We start from the raw sequence: 21,917 nt of genomic DNA, 5'->3' as shown, positions 1-21,917 counted from the left end.
CGCCTTGGAAGAGTGGAGGCACTGGCTAGAGGGGGCCGACCATCCATTCATAGTCTGGACAGATCACAAAAACCTTGAGTACATTAGAAAAGCTAAGCGCCTCAACTCTCGCCAGGCCAGGTGGGCGCTCTTTTTTAACCGCTTTTCCTTCTCTCTTTCCTATAGGCCGGGGTCCCGGAATGTCAAGCCAGACATTCTCTCTCGACTATTCAACCCCGAGCCTGAGGCCAAAGAACCAGAGACTATCCTCCCACCGACTCATGTGGTTGGAGCGGTCACTTGGCCCATAGAAACAGAGGTAAAGCGAGCTATTGGTGGTGCCCCGTCACCTAGTGGGTGTCCTGCTAACCGTTTGTTTGTTCCCGCCGAGCTACGCCCACAGGTGATCAATTGGGCTCACACCACGCAGCTTTCATGTCATCCGGGAGTCAAACGGACGATGTTTGTCGTCTCCCGGCGGTTCTGGTGGCCATCAATGGAGACGGAGGTCCGGGAGTACGTAGCGGCATGTTCAGTCTGCACCAGGAATAAGACGTCTTCCGGGGCTCGCATGGGCCTCTTACAACCGCTTCCCATCCCCTCCAGACCGTGGTCTGACATCTCTCTCGACTTCGTCACGGGGCTCCCGGTCTCTCAAGGCAACACCACCGTCCTCACGGTGGTTGACAGGTTCTCTAAAATGGTCCGGTTCATTGCTCTGCCAAAGCTGCCGTCTGCCAAGGAGACGGCAGAAGTCATGATGACCAACGTTTTCAAGGTTCATGGCTTCCCCAAGGACATTGTCTCTGACCGGGGGCCCCAATTCGTGTCACGGTTCTGGAGGGAGTTCTGCCGACTCATCGGAGCCAAAGCCAGCCTGACCTCAGGTTACCACCCAGAAGCCAACGGCCAGACTGAACGCCTGAATCAATAACTGGAAACCGGCCTCCGGTGCGTGGTGTACCAGAACCCCTCCACATGGAGCAAGCACCTGGTCTGGGTTGAGTATGCGCATAACTCCTTACCTACATCTGCCACAGGTTTATCGCCCTTTAAATGTGTTTACGGTTATCAACCCCCAGTCTTTCCAGATAACGAGCCAGAAGTGTCGGTCCCCTCTGCCCATGCCCTGATCCGACATTGCAGACGCATCTGGATAGCCGCCCGCCAGGTTCTGGTCCGACAAGGGGACCGGGTTAAAAAGGCGGCTGACCGCAGGAGACGACCAGCTCCCGACTATCAGTCAGGACAGAGAGTGTGGTTGTCAGCTAAAGACTTGCGTCTTAAGGTCCCATCCAAAAAGCTGGCGCCACGATTTGTGGGTCCGTTCCCGGTCACCAGGATGGTCGGACCCGCAGCTGTCCGTCTTCGTCTGCCTCGGTCCCTTCGTGTACACCCAACGTTCCATGTAAGCCAGATTAAACCGGTCAAGGAGAGTCCGATGGTTCCAGCCACCACGTCCCCACCACCGCCCGTGGTGGTCGAAGGAGGTCCGGTCTACAAAGTAAAGAGGTTGTTGGCTGTACGCAACAGGGGCCGGGGCAGACAGTTCCTCGTGGACTGGGAAGGTTACGGGCCGGAGGAGAGACAGTGGGTTCCATCTCGACACATTGTTGATCCCACCCTTATTGATGACTTTTACAGGGACCATCCTGAACTGCATGGGCCGTCAGGTGTCGGCCCTAGAGGGAGGGGTACTGTCACACCGCGGTGAGGGATGTCTTGTCTTGGGTTTTTGTCCTGTGAATTTTTGGTTTTATTTTTAAAAGTAACTCTCCTCTCGTTTCAGGTCACTTGCCCTTCCTCCTGTGTCACCGGTCTGGCGTCTCCCCTGATCCCTGATTGTTTCCATCTGTGTCATCCCACCTCATGTGTATATAGTCTTTGTCTTCCCCTGTCCTCGTCGCCAGAGTATTTCGTTCGTCACTGTCCGTGTACCTCCAGCCTTCCTTCCAAGTCTTGCCAGCGCCACGCTAAGTTTCAAGTTTGTTCTCGATTTTCTGTTTGCCTCTGAGAAAGAGTGATCTTTTGTTTGTAATTTTTTGGTCAGCCTTTTTGAGCTAGATTTCTGTTTGTAGCCTTGCTCGCCTCCGTTGGAGTGCCTTTTCTTTGTATCCTTTTCAGCCTAGTGCAGTTTAGTTAATTTTGATAGCCTTTTGTTTTTCCTCTCGGTGAGTGAATTTTTGTTTTAAGGTTTCATAAGAAGTTTTTTGCTATTTAGATCAGTGTAGACAGTAGTCCTAGTTTTCCTCGTGAGTTATTTTTCTTTGTTCTTTTCTTTTGTTGTTTGAGTGTTTTATAGCCTGTTTGATTTATCGCTCCTTTTGCAAGGAGACAGTGGTCCTGAAATAAAGCTTGTCTGAACCGTTCGCCCCTCTGCTTCTGAGTCCTCCTTCTAGCACCTGCCTGACAGGTTCATTGCAATTAAAAGTTCAATTTCTTTCCTCACAGTTCATACATAAATAACATTTGTTAATAAATAGCAAATTAAAACAATGGAAGTCTAAATAAGGAAATAAAAAGGGGGCCTGTTGTCTCGTCAGTTTTGAAAGAACTGCAAAATGTATTTAAGCTAGTGGTTTAAATAGCCTACATGTAGTTTAGGACTCTCCAACGCTGGATATACTATATCACATCACATCCAATGGAGCAGACTCATTGTTTTATTCTGTCATGGGATTGGAAGGGGACGAAGTAAGAATCCACTACCGTGTCTCCTGGTAGCTCCATGGTGTTTTGTGCCCCAAACGCAGACTTCAGGTCAGCGCTGCATGGAAGGCAGCCATTCATTCTATTCAGTGGTGGACAGTAACGGAGTAAATTTACTTGAGTACTGCACTTCAGTACATATCCAGAGGATTTGTACTTTACTTGAGTATTAGATTTCTGTGGTACTTATTACTCTTACTTGAATACATTTCCAAGACAAATATTTTTACTTTTACTCAAGTTAATTTCTAGGAAGGCGGAAAAGTACTCGTTACTTTCAGGTCTGCTCTCTTTTTTTTTTCTAAAATACTATTGGACACAAGCTGTGTTTGTCAAAGAAGGAAACCTATCACAGTGCACGCTCTCCACTGGGATCTACGTAAAAGCGGAAATACGTCATCCCTCCCCATAAGGATACCACCAAAGTAGCCACGCTCTCGACTGCGTTTGTCAACACAAAACCGCGACAATGGCTGCATCATGTAGTTTTTTGTAAAGCAGTGATTCTCAACCAGTGATCTGGGGACAACATTGGTCTTTGAGGGGGTTCCTGTTCCCAACTTAGCTAAATGATAGAGAGTTAGTTGGACGGTGCAGGTTCATTTGGTTACAGTTTTAATGATTGTTAATAAACATCTGCATCTGCAACATCTGCTGTCCTCCTGTGATCCCATTCATTTTATTTGTTTTTATAGGTGTTTCTGCAGGCTTTATATAACATTGTGGTCCTAAAAGCAAGCACATCAGTGCAGGTGGTTTCAAAGAGTTAATTCTCAGAAACAAGAGTTAAAAGGTAGGCTACTTAAATTCATTTAGAAAAAATTATAGTAATTCATTGATGTGAAAAATAAGAAATTTACTCTTACTCTTACTTTTACTTAAAGTAAATTTAAAAGCATGTGCTTTTGGATACTTAAGTACCTTTAAAAGCAAGTACTTTTTTACTCTTACTCGAGTAACATGTCGACTGAGCTACTTTTACTTGTAACAGAGTAAATTTTGACCAGTAGTATTTGTACTCTTACTCAAGTACTAGGGTCGAGTACTCTGTCCATCTCTGATTCTATTACTTGTAACACAACAATAAATAACAAGAAACAAGTGGTCCAACCTGATCATACAGATGATGTACTGTGTCTTATTTACTTCATAGTCACACCGTAACATCCAATAATGTACCTGTATGTGGTCTGGTGCTGGTTCCTGCTCCCTCCCCTTTCATACTTTTCTTTTCTCCTTCAGTCATGTTCACCTGGAGAGGAGGAAATAAAAATAAATAAACTATGCCCTATTGATTATAGTTCTAAAATGATGTATGAGTAGACATAATTTTAGTTCACAAGAAAATCTGATCCCCGGGTTCTGTGGTCAGGTCTGTTTCTGGGTTAATTATTATTCACAATTAATACTTTATTGCATGTGAGGGGTGTTGATAAGTCCTTATCAAAAATAGGCCAGGCTGCCTACAAGTGATCCAGTCCTATTTTTTTTCTCAGTACAGAAACTCTCTCTCCTCCCTCTGCCAGGACAAATAACAGGAAACATTTGATCCAGCTCGGTCCTTCACTCACTCGTCTTCATCAAATCAAGATGAGAATGTTATTGTTGTTGCTTCTCTTCTGTCACGTTTCATCACCAGGTAAGATCACATTTTAAACCTTTAAACTCGTTAAACTTCACAGTCCACTCGAATCTTTACTCCAAGCTTGCTTTCATTTTTATTTCAACTCAGACCGAATAACTGAAACATATTGACAGCATTAGGAAAGTTCACTTTCTACATGAAGTTCAAAATTCAGTTCACAAATTTTAAAATTCACTAGTTCAGTTCGGATTTTGTAATTCAACATTTTGAACTAAGTTCATAGTTCCAAAAATGGCTTAATAATTGTCAGCTGTCTGTCTTATATATGAAAAGTAGTCACACAATCCAAACAGTGAAACATCACAGAAACAGCCTCTTCATACATCTGAGGAAAATATGTTTAGTCAAACACTACTTATTTTTAACATTTTAACTGTTAATTCGTAGTTGGATGTGCTGCTTGGCACACAAGAGTCCAATATCCAAAAGAACTGATAGATGGTCCTGATTCCTCTGGATAAATGAATAGTTGATGGCATCATGGTTCATTGTTGTGACAGTAAAGTTACAAAGCCGTTTATCACATGAATATTTGTATTTTCTGTGATAAAGTTTATTTTGACAAAACTTAAACCATAACTGACTAAAAACCTGTTTCAACTTAATCAGACTGTTTTAACTGAATCACACTGACTTCATCATATTTCTGAGTGGTGATGATGAGTGTGTGTTCATACTGATTGGAAGCTGTTTGTTCTACACATTATTTATGATTAGTGTTATTTATAAGCTCCTTTGTTTATCCTGCAGTGCTACACTCCCTGAAGCATTTCATAACTGCATCAACTGGAATCCCAAACATCCCAGAAATTGTGGCGACAGTAGAAGTTGATGAACTTCTGTTGGGTCACTGTGACAGCAACAAAAAGTTGGACATGAAACATGACATTGCTAAATCATTCTTCATTAAATATCCTGAGCAGTTGGAGTGGTACAGACAAGAATGTGTCGGGTTGTTGCCAAACTTCAAATCCTACACTAACATTTTAATGAGTCTCTTCAACCAAAGTGGAGGTACAGTATGTAACATGTTATAGCCTGTTTAACATTTTACTGTTCTGCATCTTAGTTGTAAAGTGACCCAGGGCCTCAAGATACCAATCAGTTCAAACTCTAACATCATTTTACACATAACCTGAAATAGAGATTCATGTAAAGTAAACCATCATATCAGTTTGTCTTCAGTGGTCCAGCCACTACCTGTCATTCATCATGTCAACATTATTCAGCTGTTAGTTAGACTTGTTGCTGAAGCTGTTAAACACAAACTACTGATAACAATCTGATTTATGATCGCATGAAATGTTTCATCTGTGAATCAGTGTTAAATACAGTCTCTGTCTCTGTCTCAGGTGTCCATGTTGTGCAAGAGGGGAATGGCGTTGAGTGGGATGATGAGACTGGAGAGGTCAAAGGTTTCGCTCGTTATGGTTATGATGGAGAAGACCTCTTGGAATTGGATTTGAATACATTTACATGGAATGCTCTAAGACCTGAGGCTGACCCCACCAAACAGATATGGGATGCCAGTAAAGTTATGAGAGAATTCTATGAGACTCATTTTACTCAGATTTTTCCAGAGCGGCTGAAGAAGTATGTGGATTATGGGAGGAGCGTTCTGCTGAGAACAGGTAGGATCACCTGACCTGATGTAGTTTATTAGACACAGTGATCTTCATATAGGCTGCTCAGACTGAACTGTCATTGTATTATTAATCCAACCTGTCTGACATCAGCTTTTTTGCAGTGGTTACATGTGTTTTAGTCCTGACCAATCACAGACATCTTTGGGTGACATCACTCACCATCAACGCTCAGACTGTGATGTCACAGTTAGTTTAAGGAAAGTGATTTTACAGTTTCAGTGTTTCACAATAGAAATAGTTCCACTGAACATTGACACTGTGATTGACGACCTGACTGTGAATCATAAGAACAGAATTTCTCTCTCTTTACTCTCCAGAGCTTCCCTCAGTGTCTCTCCTCCAGAAGACTCCCTCCTCTCCAGTCAGCTGCCTCGCTACAGGTTTCTACCCTCACAGAGCCTCACTCGTCTGGAGGAAAGATGGAGAGGAGCTTCATGAGGAGGTGGACCACGGAGAGATCCTCCCCAACCACGATGGAACCTTCCAGATGAGTGTTGACCTGAACCTTTCATCAGTCACACCTGAAGACTGGACGAGGTACGACTGTGTGTTTCAGCTCTCTGGTGTGAAGGAGGACATCCTCACCAAACTGGAGAAAGATCGGATCAGAACCAACAAAGGTAAGAGTGAGATCAGAGGCTGCTGAAGGGGAGTGCATGGGAACAACAACAAAAACAGTAATGATAAACTATTATTGTGTTCAACAGTGAAGCCCAGTAACATGACCGTCCTCGTCACTGCTGCAGTGGTTGTTCTTGCTCTCATTCTCATCGGTGCTGCTGGATTCATCGTTTACAAAAAGAAGAAAGGTGAGAGAGAAAGGAAAGATTTCACTACTTTGATTTCAGTCTTTAAGTTGATTTCTTTTATTCAGAGAATCAGAGAAAGTAAATACAGTCAGCACTAAACAGACTGAGTATAAGATAGTACAGATACTCAGTCTGAGTGAGTAGAAGAGAGGAATAAAGTGACTAAAGATAATCTGGCATTTACAACTGTGACTGAAATTATTTATCTTGTTCTGATTTCAGCCATCAGCCCTCCTTCTTGTAAGTAAAACTTACTTTGGTTCTATTTCAGCTGATCTGACTCACACTTCATGTTTAAGATTAAAAATGTTAAAATGATTGTGCACATTAACCTTTTCAAGACTTTTTTCTCTATTCATTGTTTAACAGCTCCTGACAACAGCACAGATGAAGACTCCTCTAAGTCACTGAATCAAGACCATTGAATGACAAAGATACTTCTGGTGACACTTCATCTATTACAGAACTTAACGACAAAATAAGAAAGATCTTGCAGTAGCAGTAAAGTAACATATAAAATGGACTGATTGAAAAGGTGGGACTGTTCTATGTTCTATGGCTCTGACTGGTTGTTTAATTGATTAATGACTCTGTAAGGACACTCCCACACAGGGTTTAAACGCCTGCAGTTCCCCTCCAGTTAGTGAGAACTGTAGAAGCCTCTTGGGTGAGGGTTGATACTGAACCAAGTCCAGTTACCAACGATACAGCACCGAGATGTAAGATAGTTGGTTTTGGGACTTCTAACACCTGATTTCTTGGTGTGCTGTCAGTTATCTGCGTAGAGTAAATTGAAGTACTGACCCGTTCTGTGTTCTTTCTGTTACACTTAGTTTGTTTTTAACAAACAATTTAAGCATGAAAGAGATGACAATCCAACCGTTTCACTCGACCAGTATGAAGTGATCAGACCGGCTACATCGGGCCTCTTCAGATGCTTTTTTTGAAAGGCTGGATTTGGAGAAAATGAAGTGCAGAGGGGCCGGACTATATGCTATACGTTTAAGTGTTTGATGAAACTCACTACTTTACAGGCCGACTTTAGTTACAGACTATTCTAACTCTAACTTTAAAACTTGTACATTGATCAGTTTATAGAGAATATGTATAGTAATTATATAGTAAGACATTAAGCGGTGGTGACGTTTAAGTCATGTGACCGTGATGTCGTCTGTTTAAAGCCAAACATTAGATTTTTACTAACAGAGATGTAACGTAGGCTTTGAAAGTCACAAAAGTTGTTTTTGTCTGTGAAGATTATCTTGATGAACAAAACATGTAAGAATCATAAACTTTATTTTCTGCGTTTCTTTCCACAGTCTAATTAAAAAATCCCATAGACTTCTTGTGGAGGGAGCCAGGGTGATGCTAACTTCAGGGTTAGCATCAAAAAATAGTTTATTGCTGCACCACTCTATAGATGGAGAATATGGAGTTTGGCCTGTCATGGAGCCAGTGTGTCTCTTGTATGAGCGTGAATGTTGATAAATGTTCCGTTACATGTGTTTGTCTGTTAATTAAGATAATAACACTTCGAAATTAAGTATGTCAGAGTCATTATATACAATATTTAAATGTTCAGTTAAGTGACAGTAATCTTATAATTGTTAATATGTTACTCTACTTTACACTTGGCAGGTTTGTTGCTGAGAACTGAAGGAAGTGCAGTGTCAGATTTTGCCAATTCAAAACATATTCAACATCAATACATTTTGACTGAACAGAATTGTGCATGTCCATATGTAATATATACCATGTCGCTCTCTCTCTGTCATAACTTTTCATATTCAAATTAAAAAGCTGCTGTTGTGATCTACTTTACACAGGCTGCTGTGTGTGTGTGTTTGTGTATAAGTGTGTGAAGTCACTAGTAACATGCCAGACTCATTTACAAATCCAGTGATTTTAGGAGTTGTTGCATCATGAGGAGAAACTTAACAAACTGTGAAATGGCTGCAGCAAATTTTAAATATTGGTGCCTTCTTGTAAATTCGGCATTAAATACAAAACATTAAGATGTTTATTTCTTTGTAAAAAACTGTCATCATCGCTGTAAAAGCCTGTTGCTTCTTTAATACAGAAGAAAGTGGAGAAAGTTGCCGTACCCCATTTAAAAAAGCTCAGTTTTGTTGCGTTATTGTTGCATTGAGAGAAACTGTATACATTTTGTGAAAAACTGTATACAACACATTCTTAGATTTTTGAGCCTGCTCGTTAATTTGGCAAATGTTATACACGAATATATTTCTTTCTTTGTGTAAAAAACACGTTTGTTGTAATGAGCGCTGGTCACTGAAGGCGAAGCTGGAACACATGATGAGCCAACAGTGACAACAGGCTCAACTACACCAATAAAACTCATTCAAATTAAAACTTTTCACAGGCTTCTTGGACACATTAATTTATTACTGTAACATATTACACAATAATATCTACATGTAATGCAACAGTATGACAGATTTGATGATAACACACAGGCTTCTTGGACTTTTATTGCTCAAACTGTTCAGATCACAGAGTGTTGTGGTGCTGAGACTCCAGTCATGAAGGGCTGCTGTATCTTTACAAGCCACCAGATGTCAATATGCTGCAGAGTTTGAAGCCCAAAAGCTCCATCAGGCTTCATCCACCTCTCTCTAGTTCAGACTCACTGAATGAGTGACAGTACAGAATGTATATGAGGTGGAGAGGGGGGTGAATCAGTACAGTCCCTGAAAAAAAACTCGCTTTCACCTAAATTGTGCATTGACAATGTTCTCTAACAACTTGTATCATGTGGCACAGTCATTACGTACAGCTACAGCCCTTAGTGCTGTTTAAAGGAGCTGATAATAGGTCACAGCTGAGGGTATTCTTACTCCCCAACTATACAGGAATGACTTTGAAACATTTTTACATCAAACAGATATTTAAGTGACCAATGGGGATGAATAAAGTATCATTAGATCTCATGCAGAGATTATTAGATGGTCTTTAGAATCATTCACCAAAACGTGTCTCAATTCAGCTGATTCTACCATCACACAGTTTAACCACAAAACCAGGTGTGACCTGTGGAGGAGCTTCACTTGACAGAAGCTTCTATTAAACATGATTAGTGTGAAACTTTAGAGTCTCTAAAATATTAACAGTATGATATTTTTCTGTATGACAATTATTGATGCATGGTTCATTCATGAGGATGATTTATTAATAATTCACTTTTAAAAGATACCAGCATGAATGCAAATCTCACTATTAAGTGTCACTCACTTGAACTCAAAGACAGGCTCAGACAAAACAAATTCTTTCAGTGGGACCCAATCTCTGACTCGCATCTGTTTTGATATCGCCATAGTTAAATGAAAAACGAAGTGAGGGAGTTCACTGGAAATGCTGATTCCCGGGCTCTGTGATCAGCTCTGTCTTAAGATAATAAGATATGTGAGGGTAGTTGATGAGGAGTCGATCACTTGGAGGTGGTCTGGACTATTTATCTTCTCAGGACAGAAATACTTTCACTTCCCTTCCCTTCCCTCTGTCAGGACAAATAACAGGAAACAGTTGATCCAGCCTGGTCCTTCACTCACTCATCTTCATCAAATCAAGATGAGAACGTTATTGTTGTTGCTTCTCTTCTGTCACGTTTCATCACCCGGTAAGATCACATTTTAAACCTTTAAACTCTTTAAACTTCACAGTCCACTCGACTCTTTTACACCAAGGTTAATTCAACTTTTGTTTCAACTTGATCAGACTGTTTTAACTGAATCATACTGACTTCATCATATTTCTGAGTGGTGATGATGAGTGTGTGTTCAGACTGAATGGAGGCTGTTTGTTCTGCACATTACATTTAAAACTTTTGCATTTTGATCTTTTGCAGCAAACACACACTTCATATCATATTTATATTTTCATTGAGCATCATATTCATGATTAGTGTTATTTATAAGCTCCTTTGTTTGTCCTGCAGTGCTACACTCCATGAAGTTTTTCATGACTTCATCAACTGGAATCCCAAACCTCCCAGAGGTTGTGCTGACAGCAGAAGTTTATGAACTTCCAGTGGTGTACTGTGACAGCAAAAGACTGGATGTAAAGCACACTTTTAAATCATTCTTCACACAGTATTCTGAGCAGTTGGAGTTATACAGACAACAGTGTTTCAATGTTTTGCCAAAGATCTTCAAACCCCACGTTAACAGTTTGATGAGTCTCTACAACCAAACTGGAGGTACAGTGTGTAACATGTTACAGCCTGTTTAACTTTTTACTCTTCTGCATCTTAGTTGTAAAGTGACCCAGGGCCTCAAGATACCAATCAGTTCAAACTCTAACATCATTTTACACATAACCTGAAATAGAGATTCATGTAAAGTAAACCATCATATCAGTTTGTCTTCAGTGGTCCAGCCACTACCTGTCATTCATCATGTCAACATTAATCAGCTGCTAGTTAGACTTGTTGCTGAAGCTGTTCAACACAAACTACTGATAATAATCTGATTCATGAACTCACACAACTAAAATACAGCAGACGTCGCACAATGTACAATGTTTTTAAAAATTAAGCTCTCGCTCTGTAGAGACCCTGGTGATACTACGAGCAAAGTTTCATGTTGTGTCGAGCCTTCTTAGTGTTTCAAAAATAGAGATTTTGATGCAATCGTAAAAGTGCCCCATGAGCTTCCATTGAAAATGAGTTTGACCTGAAAAAAGAATACGGTCAATCTTAAAAGTGCCTCTTTTGACGTAGTTATGCTTTTACACAAAGGTTTGACTCATATCCATTCACAAAAGAAGCCTAGGTTGCATTTTGGCGAGAGTTTTGCTTTAATATCATCTTTCCACTGAATGTTTCATCTGTGAATCAATGTTAATTACAGTCTCTGTCTCTGTCTCAGGTGTCCATGTTGTACAGATGGTGTGTGGCTGTGAGTGGGATGATGAGACTGGAGAGGCCAAAGGTTTCGCTCAGATTGGTTATGATGGAGAAGACCTCTTGGAATTGGATCCAAATACAGTGACATGGATCGCTCTAAGACCTGAGAGATGGGACGCTGATAAAAATATTAGAGAACATTTTAAGAATTCTCTTTTGATTTTTCCAAACTGGCTGAAGGAGTATGTTGAGTATAGGAGGAGCGTTCTGCTGAGAACAGGTAGGATCACCTGACCTGATGTAGTTTATTAGACACAGTGATCTTCATATAGGCTGCTCAGACTGAACTGTCATTGTTTTATTAATCCAACCTGTCTGACATCAGCTTTTTTGTAGTGGTTACATTTGTTTTAGTCCTGACCAATCACAGACATCTTTGGGTGACATCACTCACCATCAAAGCTCAGACTGTGATGTCACAGTTAGTTTAAGGAAAGTGATTTTACAGTTTCAGTGTTTCACAATAGAAATAGTTCCACTGAACATTGACACTGTGATTGATGACCTGACTGTGAATCATAAGAACAGACAGACATTGTTCTTCTCTGACTGTAGTGAGTGTCTTTAGTGGTGGTGTAGTTCCCTCCTCTGTCTGTATACAGATCATGTGGAGGCTGTGTAGCAGATGTGTTGTTATGTACCCTGTCATTATTACACTGTGGTCTGGATACATGGAGCACATTACTTGGCCACCATCAACACTGTCTTCCTGCTTTTTAAAAAATCTATATTTAGCAACCGACACTATTACAAACTGTCACAAGCACATGATATGATTCACATCCTGCTGCTGGTTTCACACTATTCCCCTGATCAACAGTTTGCAGCAGTGATGTGCCAACAAACATAGTATTGAAACAAAATAGTGCAGACGAAGGATGTATATGATGCACCATTTTTAATAATCTGAAAGGTTTGCAGATGTTTCTTCAGGAACAAAATGCATCCAATACATTTGTTCAACATTTGCTTGAAAGCACTTTCACACCTTCTGTTATTGATTCCAAATGTAATTTCTTCATCTTTCTTTTACCTTGTTTCTTTCCCTCTCTCTCCTCTTTAATATCTCTCTCTTTCCTCTCCAGAGCTTCCCTCAGTGTCTCTCCTCCAGAAGACTCCCTCCTCTCCAGTCAGCTGCCTCGCTACAGGTTTCTACCCTCACAGAGCCTCACTCGTCTGGAGGAAAGATGGAGAGGAGCTTCATGAGGAGGTGGACCACGGACAGATCCTCCCCAACCACGATGGAACCTTCCAGATGAGTGTTGACCTGAACCTTTCATCAGTCACACCTGAAGACTGGACGAGGTACGACTGTGTGTTTCAGCTCTCTGGTGTGAAGGAGGAAATCATCACCAAACTTGAGAAAGATCGGATCAGAACCAACTGGGGTAAGAGTGAGATCAGAGGGTGCTGAAGGGGAGTGCATGGGAACAACAATAAGAACAGTAATAAACTATTATTGTATTCAACAGTGAAGCCCAGTAACATGACCGTCCTCGTCACTGCTGCAGTGGTTGTTCTTGCTCTCATTCTCATCGGTGCTGCTGGATTCATCGTTTACAAAAAGAAGAAAGGTGAGAGAGAAAAAGGAAAGATTTCACTACTTTGATTTCAGTCTTTGAGATGATTTCAATAATTCAGGTTGCTAAATTAAAACAAGCATCAGAGAAAGTAAATACAGTCAGCAGTAAGCAGACTGAGTATAAACAGATACTCAGTCTGAGTGAGTAGAAGAGAGGAATAAAGTGACTAAAGATAATCTGGCATTTACAACTGTGACTGAAATTATTTGTCTTGTTTTGATTTCAGCCATCAGCCCTCCATCTTGTAAGTAAAACTTACTTTGGTTCTATTTCAGCTGATCTGACTCACACTTCATGTTTAGATTAAAACATGTTTCACATTATTGTGCAGATTAACCTTATCAACACTGTTTCCTGTATTTATTGTTTATAAAAGTTCAATCCAGGATGTTTGTTTCTGACCTGCAGCTCCTGACAACAGCACAGAGCTCTCTGAGCAGCTGAATCCAGAGACCTGAATGACAAACACACTCAGTGACTCTCCTGGTGACACTTTATTTAACTTTGATAAACTAAAAGACAGGAAAAGATAAAAACATGGCTTCTGCATTATAAGTAATGTGTAAGGTGGGACTGTTCTATGTTCTTTCTTTTATGGGCTTTGATAGAGTAAATGGAAGTACTGACCCGTTCTGTGTTCTTTCTGTTACAAATAGTTTGTTTTTATGGAGTTGTTAAAACACCAATTTAAGATAAAAAGGGATGATCATCCAGCTGTTTCATTCGAGCCATATGAAATTATCAGACAAATTACATGTTTGTCTACACATTGCTTAAGCTATTAGCAAGCTGTTGCACAAGAATGGCAAAGGAAGTGCAGCCAAAATTTCCCAATGCAAACATGCTAGTTTGACAGTGATGAACACCAACAACAGCCATGTTTGTTACGTTACGTTCATCTAACTGTAGAGCCACCAATCTCTGTCTGTCTGACAGAGGACTGAAGGAAGTAAACATGAAAACCTGTTTGATCTCATGGGAGCGGCCCTGACCATCATTCAACATGAATACTGTGCAACCAACTGTTGGCGCATTTTATTGTGTATTAATTGTTGATGAACTTCATCTGATTAACCAGGTGAGGAAAGAGGTTCAGGAGACGTGATTGCTTACCCTGAAGTATTTAATGAAGCTTGATGGAGGAGAACAGGTTCAACAGTACATGTGGTAACATTGTTGTTCTGTGCCAGTTCTGCAGAAACAAACTTCCTGTCTGTGATTATCTAACCTGCCACAGAATACTCTGTGGAAATGTGCTTACCTGAGTCATGTTGTTATTGTTGGGAGAATATGGAGTTTGAGCCAGTGCGTCTCTCTTCTGAGATATAGTGAAGGTTGGATGTTGGAGGAACAGAATGTGGCCTGTTTGGGAGGCAGCACCTGATCTGACCAGCTGCTTAATACAACCGTTTGTTCCACTACCAACAAGATCTGGTGTAGGAAGAGGAAAAGGAAGCTCTGCACACACAGAAGCCTTTGACCCCGAGCATGACCTCAGGGTGACTGTTCCTCCTGGGTGAGCAGAGTGGGGGATGTTTATCTAAATATACTGAAATCCTTTACAGGGATGAACATGAATGAATGTCAAAGTCAAATGTATTGTTCTTTCTTTCTGTGCTGATGTTTGTTTATTCAATAAAATCCTCAAAGTTAAAAAGTTTGTCTCTTTTTCTTCGTCCACATGCTCCTTTGTGACTGTAGTTGCACCAATTATATTACCTGAACATTCAGTATTCTCACAGAGGATTTGAATGGGAAAATTGATATCAATGTTCACTCTGAGCAGAGTTAGCTCCCAGACAAGGTTAGCTTAGCTTAGCATGAACACTGAAGGTGTTTGAACTGAACTTGCTCACCTTAAAAGAACAGCTTCAGAATCAGTTTGATGGTACAGTGTCTTGTAACAGATGAATGTGTCTCTGTCTCTTGTTTCTGCACGATGTAACGTCAGTGAGTGTTGGATCACAGCGTTGTATACACGTTTACTTTAACGTGCAAGTTTTCAACACACAACACTGTTATGAAGTTGTTGTCATGACTTTAGTTTAAAATTAGCACCCACATTACATCTGACAGACTGTTACAGACCTGAGATCTGTGTTTAAAATAGTGGTGTTGCACTCAGAAGCTTCAGCACGTCGGAACAAATCTGTTGTTCTTTGCCTGCGAGGTGATCAGAGGATCTGTTTAGAATGAAAGTGAAAGAAATGATGACGTAGAAAACTGAGAGACATAAAGTGAAATACATGATGAAACATGTTTATTCACTGTAGTGAGTTGGGAGCAAAAAAAAAAAGAACATTAAATGTACAAGCAACATTCAACAATAATGAAATCAACCAAAGAGTAAAAAGAAAATACAGATAATCACATGTTTTTCCCCCATTAGAGCTCTGTCCACTTCAAACATGCAGCACGTGATTCTGGAGAAACATAGTTGATTGTTGAGTCTCATTCCCAGGTCATCAAATACCAGAGCTTTGGGTCGGGCAGCTGTGAAACTCTCAGCCTCTATTTCATACATGTCTTTGCTGCCATCTAACGGCTGTTTAGTGGTATTATATACAGTATTACAAACAGGGCTGTGACACTTGTATTGTGGAGCCTGATTCCCTTTCAAGTGGATAAAATAAATATCTTACACACACTGGGTACTTTAAGGAATCCAGGTTTGACTGGTTCTGTCCAAACTGAAACCTTTGTAGAATATATGTGCTCTGTGGTATTTCTGTCTGCTTTGGTTCAGTTGAAGTCGAGGAGCTGCTGAATGATTTCAGTGGCATCTCTGTGCAAAGATCATTGGGCCTCAATCACCAATATCTTCTTAAGAATCTTCTTAGATTCTTTTTTAAGTTGTTCTTAAGAGGTTCCTTAAGAAAACCCTACGTCAGATTCACCAACTCATTCGTAAGCCTCAGAATTGTTCGCAGCTGTGTTCTTACATTAATGAAAGCCACAGGAGCAATATATATGCCATTGTTTTGCGGGCCTTGGATAGAGAAATGCCACGTATAAATAGGGTGGGGGGGTTACTAATTGATGGCATATTTCCAATTTACTTGATTTATCTTAAATCATTGGCACATTTAATTTATTTTAGAATTTAAATTATTTGTAAATGACCAAAAATATGAAATAAATAAATAAATGAATAAATATGACAGAATTATCACTGTAATATTGCATTTTATTGAACTACACAAGAGAAGAAAACACAACCATGCCAACATTTTGGCACTGAAATGTGCATAAGAGTACTCCTGAGTGTTCGTAGGATTTGTTCTTGCCTAAGAAAAAATCCTAGATAAGAAAAAATTCATGAATGCCACAATCTTCATAAAATCTTCGTAAGTGGGACTTAAGAACAAATTTGTTCGTAAGAACGGTTCATGAATGAGGCCCAATGTTATCATGGTGTTATCTACTGTCTGATGTAGAATAAGTTATAGGTGGTGATACAAATGTACATGGGGACACATTCTCTGAGACCTTAACTATCCACTGAGACCAAGATCATGTAAATTCACCTGATAGTTGTGGAGCTGTTTTTGTGTATGTCCGTGTAGACAAGCCACACCTACCAGCACCACGTTTATTTCGCAATATGTTTACAAAATAAATACTTTTACACTTTACATTTTTAGAATAACTTCAAGAATTTAAAGAACATAATTTTTTCTTGAGGTATCTGAACTGCAACACATTCTGATCTCTAATTCAACTCAGTTTAAAATTACCCTGCTCCTCCAACTTTTGTGAGTTAAAGACTGTAGACGGTGGGGCTCACAGCTCTGAGGGACCTTGGAGTCAGTATTCAGCTGTATGTGTGTCAAAGGTTAGCAGAGGACAAGTCCACTATAAAGGGCTATAACAGAGTTTGACCCCTCATTTTGGTAATTTTGGGATACAAGACCAAAAGAGTGACAGTAAGAGATATAGTCATTTATGTGAGATGAGCAGGGAGATAGACCAACACCTTTTCTAGCCGATTGGACAGATGGACCCTCAACCCACCAAAGGTAGAGAAGTTTAGGTGGTAATTGGTAGATTTCCTAAGATTGAAGGCTCAATAGGATTTCTGAAAGGGCAGAGGGCGAAGCATTTTGGCATTGCTTTGCCATAGATTTGAGAACACCAGAGGGCGGACGCATCTGGTTCGGACGCTGGCAAGAGATCTGTTTCAATAAAGATTGCTTTATCATTCCCCCCAGCCTGGCCTCCACAGAGTTCTTTCATCATCAAACTACACACCAACACCTTTGATGAAGAGAGCCCAGAAACTACATCCCCTCAGTTGACTCTTTAGAAAATCTGATTGGATGAGGGAGAGAGTTGGTCATCCTAAAAGAAACAAGATGCTGTTCTGTAAAGAGCGGAATTGGCACCATGTTCTTGCTCCAGCTACTGGAGTAGTTGAAGGAGGGGTAGACACTGAAGAAGGAAATGTTCGGTGGTGGGGCCGGAAATTGGAAGATCAAGGATGGATGTTAGCAAATGCTAGTAGGTGAACTGGAGCAGCCAGAGAAAACCCATACAGAAACCCAGAGAACATGGTCGCTCCACTCAGGTGACAGTTATAACCACTGAGTCGTAGTTTTCAGCTGTGACAGCATCATCAGAGGCACTGTCCTCCACTCGTCAGGTTTTGAAGAGCTTGGTGAATCTTTTCCACAGTGATCTCAAACTACTGGTTCTTCTCACCGGCTGTGTCTCTGATTGAAGGACATGTATCGTTGTGTTCTCGTCTTCAGCGACTCTCTGCTCCTCATCTGCTATCAGAGCTCTAAGTCTCATCACCAGACTCTCCTTCAACAAAATCATCGACTCATCAAACCTCTCAAGTTTTGTCAGGTTTGCAGTCAGGGTTCTGCTCTCGCTCACCATGGCCTGTAATTCCTCCTCAATCGTCTCACCGACGTCCTTGACGATGTCTTTCAGGTGGACACATTCAGCTTTGAGCTCTGCAGTCTCCTGGTTGTCTGAGTCATAGTGGTGAAGCAGTCCGTCATAGCAGCTGAACGTGCTCTTGAGCTGTAAACCCATGTTGGATTGAGCCATCAACTCCAGTCTGAGTTTATCCTTGTTCTCCTGAATCAGTCGTTCAAGCTGTTGGACTTTTTCAAGAAGTCTCTTTTCCCTGTGAATAAAAATTTCTCTCTCAGTCTGACAACACTCTATGACATGTTTGAATGTCTGTTGTGATCTTCCTAATGTTCCCTGTAAATTGTGCTCGTCCACTCTCCCACTCTTGTGTCAGGTGTGGGTACCTTTATAGGGGCGAAGGCAAAACCAGAGTCTGTGATGTTGAACAGCACAAAGTACGGCGAGGACGTCCCGAACCAGATGCGAGGGCGTACTCTGTCAAAGGCGGTACGCAAAGATGGCCAGTGGCGGTCTTCTATAACATCCTCAACCTGGCTGGGATCAATGCCCGCATCTTATTCAAGGAGCACCAGCAGCAGGAGAGCCTGGAGGAAAGTCCTGCAGCAGCTGGCAGAGGAGCTGAGGGCAGAATACATGGAGGGGAAAGCGGCCACGGCAGTCGGCACAAGGTGGGCAGCAGCGGAAGCAACCACCGCAGCAGCAGCATACACGGACACGGAGGAAGTGCCGGTCCTAAAGTGCTGTAAACAGAACCAAACATCGGACACTTGAAATGCCACAAGCCTGAGTGTGGTAACTGTGAGGAGAGTGGAGGTAATCTGTAGACTGTGACCAGTGATCGCAACGGCTCTTTGTTTTAGATCAGCTTGTTTTCAGCTTTTTCGAGTATTATTATTTTCATTATATATTATTAAGTGTTAAAAGAAAATGTTTCGTGATCAAATAAGTTACTTTTAATTGTATAATTTATTGTTCTGAGCTTTCTCTATTAAAATCTTGTGTAAATATGCAATAATTACGTCTTACTATGTGCGATGATATGAATATTGATCAATGTATAATTAAACTTGTTAAAATGTACATTTTGCTGTTATTTCGTTTTTAAAAAAATATCATGACAAAACGAATGCATTCATTACTCAGTTGGGTATTTACATGAGAGATTATACTGTTTAAAATCCAGCGGTCTCAATGACCGCTTACAGCCGTTCTAGTAATGTTGGAGTTCCGGCCCTTCTAGCTAGCGTGTGTGTGTGTGCAGGCGCGATCTTACCCAGCTTTTATTTGTCATTAGAACTATTTGCTGATGTGCAAGGCTTGCAATTAACATACTCTTCTCTGTTATGTTGATGGTTGTTATTGAGACACTGCACTTATGCGCAAAGCACAAGCCAGGACAATTTTGACATTTGTGAAAAATGAGCATGTGAAACAATAAAATATGCTCAATGAGAGCAACAAGTTTATCGTCATTTTTGATTAAAGGCAGGCTATGGCACACGCTACTTTTCAGAAGGCGTTTCTTTAATTTGATTTAAAAAGAAAGAAAGAAAGAAACATACTTTTTTTCTCTTCTCTAGGCTATTCCTGAATTCAGTATTATTCTGGGGGCTGGATGGAAATCTCTGGCAGGCCGGATTTGGCCCGCGGGCCGCCAGTTGACTTTGACTGCCCTAGAGGACTGCAGAGCTGGATCTTGTTTTGATGAGCTTTGGCAGCACACCGTGGACACAGCAAAGCAATGTAATATTGCAGCTGAGGCTGTTGAAAAAAGATCAGACAGTGGGAGCTCCAGACTTAGTGGGTATCATGTAGAATCCACTGTAGGTCATTGTAGGTGCAAGGATGGGGTGTATTTTACCCAATACTTATGAGGCGGTTCAGTAAAAACAACTGTGATATCATGAGGGGTATACAAGCACTTAACCCCAAGGGTGAAAGCTTTTTAGAGGAAGCAACAGTTTTACGTTTTGGCTGTCTGTATGACTGTGATGTTGAAGACCTAAAACATTAGCTGTATCAGGCAAAGAAGGTTGTTCAGAGGAAGGCACAGTGCGGGACTGAAATGTCCAGTACTTTGGATTTTATGACTTTCCTTGAACCATACAAAGAAGTGTTTCACCAGCTTTTTCACTTGTGTCGGATAGCTCTGGCCTTGCCCGTGAGCAGTGCTAGTTGTGAGCGCAGCTTCTCAGCACTAAAGCTTATAAAAAGTCATTTGCGAACAACAATGAATGATGACAGGCTTAGTAACCTTGGAGTGCTCAGTATTAAGAGGAGGAGGGCAAGGTTGTTGAACCTAGATGACTTTGTTGGACGCATTACTCACAGTCACCGAAACAGGCGAATACAGCTATCATAAGTGTACTGCAAAATGTAGAAGTTAAGTATCAAGAGTAAAGTACTCATTGTGCAGTAAAATTCTCTCTGTCAGTGTTTGCTATTATATATTATGTTTTTGGAAAATGTGTAACCCCCAATTTCCACTGGATACGTCTCCGCTATGTTGCGTCTCCGCCACACCAGCGGAGCAAATACGTTTCACTTTAGTCAATGTGTTAATCCCCACCAGGTCTGCTGCGCTGCGTATCTGCTCCGTCCCAGCTCCGGCAGTCCGGAGCCCTCCGGCACAGATACGCAGGACTTATATATCTGGCGGATGCCGGAGCACGACGCAGCAATTCAGCTGAATTTAGCACCGAGCAGACAGGAAGTCAAGCGCCAAAATAACAAACAGCATCCGGTTACCTTTCAAAATAAAAACACTCAGTGTTGACACCAGCACATAAATCTCACAAAAAAGACAAACATAAGCTCTTCTGTTGATCCTGCGGTCGGGAACACTTCGTGTTGTTGTTTTTAATAACACAGACCTATAACTGCGGTCGTGAGTGATTATGTGTTTAACACGGGAACTCCTCAGCCTCGTGAGCCAACTGTCTACCGTACTGCGCCATGGCGGTCTTAATCCGCAACCGGTGGGGATTGGCGGACGGCGGACGGCGGACGGCGGAGCAAAACCGGATCAGAGCTGCAACGCAGCGGACACGTATCCAGTGGAAATTGGGGGTAAGTTTCTTTTTACTGCTGTAGATGTTCATGGTTGAGCCAATTTTAACTACTTTATATACTGTTGGCTAGTTAAATTTGCAGTAATGTGTGATATTCTATAAGATCATTATGTGTTTGTGGTGTTGCTGTCCTGAAAGAACCCTGTATCTCTAAAATGTCGATTTTTATTTTTTTATTTTGTGTGCGTGTATAAATATATGGATGGATGTATATTTTTACAGTTCCTAAACATTTACAAACGATGCCATACTGTGAAATTGTTCAATCTAGCACTATGTTGTGTAAATAAACAGTCAAATTATTCATATTGTAGTCTACTGGTTGTTATTACCATCACCTAAAATCAGGGATTGTCGTAGGACATTTTAAACCTTTTTTACATGTCAATACAATATGCCACCCGTCTACAGATTGTGCCCCTATCTGGCCCCCCAAAGAAAAGAATCCTAGACATGCCCCTGCTGTCAAATAACAAGACACTGGATCTACTATTTTATGTGAAAAAAAGGAAGGAAGGGAAGGAGTTCACTGGAAACACTGATGACACTGTTAACACTTTACTTAATGTGAGGGGTGTTGGTGAGGACTTGATCACTTGGAGGCAGTCTGGACTATTTTTCTTCTCAGGACAGAAACTCTCTCTCCTCCCTCTGCCAGGATAAATAA

General features: G+C 41.1%; 1 protein-coding gene and 1 pseudogene across 1 annotated transcript; both read left to right on the top strand.

The window, feature by feature from the left end:
- Positions 1–957: 957 nt before the first annotated feature.
- LOC115577745 (major histocompatibility complex class I-related gene protein-like) lies at positions 958–6,781 on the top strand (the record flags this gene model as incomplete). Its single annotated transcript, XM_030410636.1, has 7 exons — positions 958–973; positions 1,062–1,689; positions 4,311–4,327; positions 5,084–5,347; positions 5,686–5,964; positions 6,297–6,599; positions 6,687–6,781. Coding segments are annotated over exons 1-7 (1,602 nt in total), but the record flags the coding sequence as incomplete, so codon positions are not given.
- A 4,198-nt stretch (positions 6,782–10,979) lies between these two features.
- LOC115577744 (major histocompatibility complex class I-related gene protein-like) lies at positions 10,980–13,243 on the top strand (annotated as a pseudogene).
- The last annotated feature ends 8,674 nt before the right edge of the window (positions 13,244–21,917 follow it).

The sequence above is a fragment of the Sparus aurata genome, unplaced genomic scaffold (assembly GCF_900880675.1).
Source record: "Sparus aurata unplaced genomic scaffold, fSpaAur1.1, whole genome shotgun sequence".
Taxonomy (NCBI): Eukaryota; Metazoa; Chordata; class Actinopteri; order Spariformes; family Sparidae; genus Sparus; species Sparus aurata.
Note: the sequence above shows the minus strand (reverse complement) of the source record. Positions and strands in the feature narration are given on the sequence as shown.